This window comes from Octopus bimaculoides, chromosome 4 (assembly GCF_001194135.2).
Source record: "Octopus bimaculoides isolate UCB-OBI-ISO-001 chromosome 4, ASM119413v2, whole genome shotgun sequence".
Lineage (NCBI taxonomy): Eukaryota > Metazoa > Mollusca > Cephalopoda > Octopoda > Octopodidae > Octopus > Octopus bimaculoides.
The window spans coordinates 127,142,415-127,146,689 of NC_068984.1; the positions used below are offsets into that span (position 1 = coordinate 127,142,415).

Below are 4,275 nucleotides of genomic sequence, written 5' to 3' on the forward strand. Positions count from 1 at the left end.
GGAGGGAAAGAAAGGAGGAGGGAAAGAAAGGAGGAGGGAAAGAAAGGAGGAGGGAAAGAAAGGAGGAGGGAGGGGAAGAAGGAGGGAAAGGAAGGAGGAAGGAGGAGGGAGAGGAAGGAGAGGAAGGAGAGGAAGGAGGAGGGAAAGGAAGGAGGAGGGAGAAGAAGGAGAGGAAGGAGGAGGGAAAGGAAGGAGGAGGGAGAGGAAGGAGGAGGAGGTAGAAGAAGAAAGTGATGGTGATGATGATGATGATGACAATGACAACAGCGGTGGTGATGATGATGATGACAACGATGGTGGTAGTGATGATAACAAGACTGACGATGGTGGTGGTGATGATGATGATGATGATGACAATGATGGTGGCAGTGGTGATGATGATGATATTTATTGATACATTAGCTTATTATGCAATGTTGACTCTTTCTACTTTTGCTGTTTTCCTCTATTGCCACAATAGTAAATAGCATTATAATTACACTGCAATAATTACCAATCATATGATCACACCAACGTGGGAGGGTGTAATTTTCCTAACCAGAGTTGTTTAAATATGATGCGTTATCTTCAGCCCATAACAATGTACTCATGTTCCGATTACAAATCTATATTTCCTCTCTGAACAACTGCTGACACTTTGCATATATGTTACAATTATATTTTATACAAGTCTATACTGATCATATTATATATTTTTGGCAATATATCCACAATGCACATTCTGAATTACATCCAAAAAGATTCAACCACCCAATGGGCCAGTCTTTATTATCAATACTCTAAAAACCTTTGACCCATTATCAAGCCGTGTTCTCCTCCAATTTCTTCTATTATTAATACTACAACACACACACACCCTTCCCCACTCCTCTCTCCACTTAATTTTTCATATAAACTCACTTATTACATTTGCCTTCCTTGGCTCACTTTCTCTCGCCGCTATCATTGTGGGCCCCACTATCCAGATCTCTATCATTTTCCAACCCCATTTCTAATTACCCAGGTTTGACAACAGTATCCCTAAATTATAAAGGGTCTGACAATTTTGAGGGTACTGTCTCTCCTTCACGGGCTAAATAATTCTTTCCAATTTTGGCACAAGGCCAGCAATTTTAGGGAGATAGTTGATTGCATCATCTCAATGTTTAGCTGGTACTTATTTTACTGACACCAAAGAGATGAAAAGCAAAGTCAGCTTCAGAAGGCAAAGAGCTGAAAGAAATCTCTTTAAGCATCTCTTGGCATGGTAAGGATTCTGTGAGCTTCACAGATTAATTAATAAAACCAATCCCTCACTGATATAACGCATTCTCTTTTAAGGTGTTACAATGTGTTTTAAGGAAGATTTGGCTACTATTACTAGCAGGTTAAGTGACTATATAGAGTCTCCTCCATTATGTTGTTTTCACAGGTAGATATACTAGAAAGAAGAAATAAACTATTTTCTTATATGAAGGGCTGATTATGTGTCACATGTTTAAGAAGTCTAGTACTGCACGATAGTGAAATATTTGCAGTAGAATTTATAACAATTAGAGAGGAATGAGTAGGCAGCAGTCTTCAATAAAATAAAAATCACGAGATTGTCGCAGTGTGTCTCATGTCTTCCATTGTTAATATGTTACAATAGCTTCATGTTGTAGGTGAATAACCATCTTGCTGAATGTTGTAATATTCCTTTATCCAATATATAATAATTTGTAACTTTCATGTCTACAAATGAATTTATGTATATTACATTGGTCATTTGGAGTTTATCCATGGCTTTACTTGCTTCTGCTTTGTTATGAGGAAATGCTTAATATTCTGTATTTTGTAATATATTTGTTATAGTCATTTATGGATAGGTTTAATACTTATATTGACTTACATTTTATCGTCAAATACTTTGTAATAAAATATATTATTAACATATCTAAGTTCCTTGCAGGACATTTATGACTTGACTTTTGACACTCAACATCACTCAAATTCATTATATCTCAGCACTAATCTGCTTTCTTGGACTGGTACTTATTTAATGAATCAAAAGGATGAAAGCCAAAGTTTATCTTGGAGGGATTTAAACTCAAAGTACAGAGATCCAGAACAAATACTGCAAGGTATTCTATGCAACATTATAACAATGCTGCCAATTCACTGTCTCAGTTTTCTTCTTGTAATTCAGAGATACCAATCAACTGTGCCAGTCAGACATTCTTCATAAGTGAGGAACTTCTAATGGTAATAACAATGGCATGGACTGAAGATCATTAATATTTTAATATTTCAAATATTGAAGCATAAAACAGGAGTATGTAAAGGACATGTGTAAGTAATTTATGATGAAAAAAGAAAGTCAAAGAAAACGCTCATGGACAGATGGTTAATGGACATTTGGCCAATAGAATAGACATCTGGTTTATGGACATTTGACCAATAGAATTGACATCTTGTTTATGGACATTTGGTGAACATGATATTTGACAAAGCAGATTACATTGGACATTTCATCGAGCAGACATTTCATTGACAGACATTTGACCAAGCAGACATTTCATTGGACATTTAACTAAGCACACATTTCATTGATGGATATTTGACCAGGTAGACACTTCATTGTCAGCATTAATTTCCCCAAGTTCACATTAATTGTGCCTCTGCTTGGCATAAAAGGTGACTAAAAGGAGTTGAGGTAGGATTTGCACTCTGACCATGTAAAAACACTCACCAGCAATGACTACCTAAATAGACCCATGGTTGGACTGTTGTCACTTGAGTGGTGCAAAGGTATCATCTACCAAGACTAGTAGAGAATCACCAACAAATGGTGGATGCAGTGACATGGTGTTACAACACGTTCCCCCACACCACCACCACCACTACTACTACTACTACTACTACTACTACATATGTCCATTTAGATAAATATTTGTTCAGTTGTAAGTCCATTAGAATAAATATAGTTAGTTTTGTAAACAAACAATGAGATTGAAAATGAAAATGAAAAGAAGGGTTATGGGCATATGTGCCATATTTGGGGAGTTTTTACTCCTTCATCAGCACCCATCTAACCCATTAATCATCCATGAACCCTTTGTCACCCTCTAACCTTTCATTCTCTGACACGAGTTCCCCTCATCAAACGCCCCTGTCCCTTTCATAATTCCTTGTCTTGCAAATTTGCATATTAAAAAACACATTCCAGAAATGTGTTAAATTCGCTTTGTGCTCACTCAGATAAATGTTCATTTGGTTATATGTCCATTCTATCAACGCATTCAGTCAAATGTCAATCAGTGAAATGTTCAGTTGATGAAATGTCCACCGGAGTGGTGGCTGCTTGATGAAATGTCATTCAATGAAACGTCCATTTAATCCAATGTCCATCAACCAGTCATTTGTCTAGCCACAGAAGAAACATTAATGATGATGATGATGATGGTGATGATGGTGATGAAGATGTTGACAAATAGTGGTAGAGGTGGTGGTGGTGGCAACAATAATGATGATAATGATGGTGATGCTGATGATGACAACAATCACAGCGACGATAGCAATAAAAAATACAATCAAGCAAGAAATAAGAGGCAATGATGAAAAAATTTCAATATGAATTCAAGTCTCACTCAAATTCTTTTAACTCCATTTACTTTAGTAAATTGTCCTGGGGAAAAGCCTGAATATTATTACACTTTGATGTTTTCCTTCCTTCAAATTGTTAATTTTCCTGTGTTGTATCAAAAGTAAGTCATATTATTTGCTAATAGTGATTAATTATACATTGCAGTGTGATGCTAATAATGAACTTATAAATATATTTTACCTTAGTTTCACATCTTCGGCAATATTCTGAAATGAGAATAAAACAAAACAATGTAATCACACATTTATTTAAAATATCATTACTGTTCATTCTTGTCTTTGTCTAACTTTCCTTTACAGAAAACTAGTGATATATAGCCAGTATGCTCCGTTGGATGTGTAATGTCAATGTGAATACCCGTCAGAGTGTAAGTATCTTGAGAGAAAAGCTGAACATTAGAAGCATCAGTTGTGGCGTGCAAGAGAGACGATTGCGCTGGTATGGACATGTGGTGAGAATGGAGGAGGATAGCTGCGTGAAAAAGTGCCACACCCTAACAGTTGAGGGAACCCGTGGAAGAGGTAGGCCCAGGAAGACCTGGGCTGAGGTGGTGAGGCAAGACCTTCGTACATTGGGCCTCACCGAGGCGATGACTACGGACCGAGACCTTTGGAAATGGGCTGTGCGTGAGAAGACCCGGCAAGCCAAGT

General features: G+C 37.1%; 1 protein-coding gene across 3 annotated transcripts in view; it reads right to left on the reverse strand.

Annotated features, from left to right (window-relative positions):
* Positions 1-4,275, reverse strand: part of LOC106871170 (uncharacterized) — a 103,057-nt gene that overhangs the window by 12,391 nt on the left and 86,391 nt on the right. For all 3 annotated transcript variants that reach the window (XM_014917500.2, XM_014917498.2, XM_014917499.2), the window contains one exon: positions 3,806-3,831. In XM_014917500.2, the coding sequence (XP_014772986.1) occupies positions 3,806-3,831 (26 nt within the window). The remainder of the gene's footprint in view (positions 1-3,805; positions 3,832-4,275) is intronic.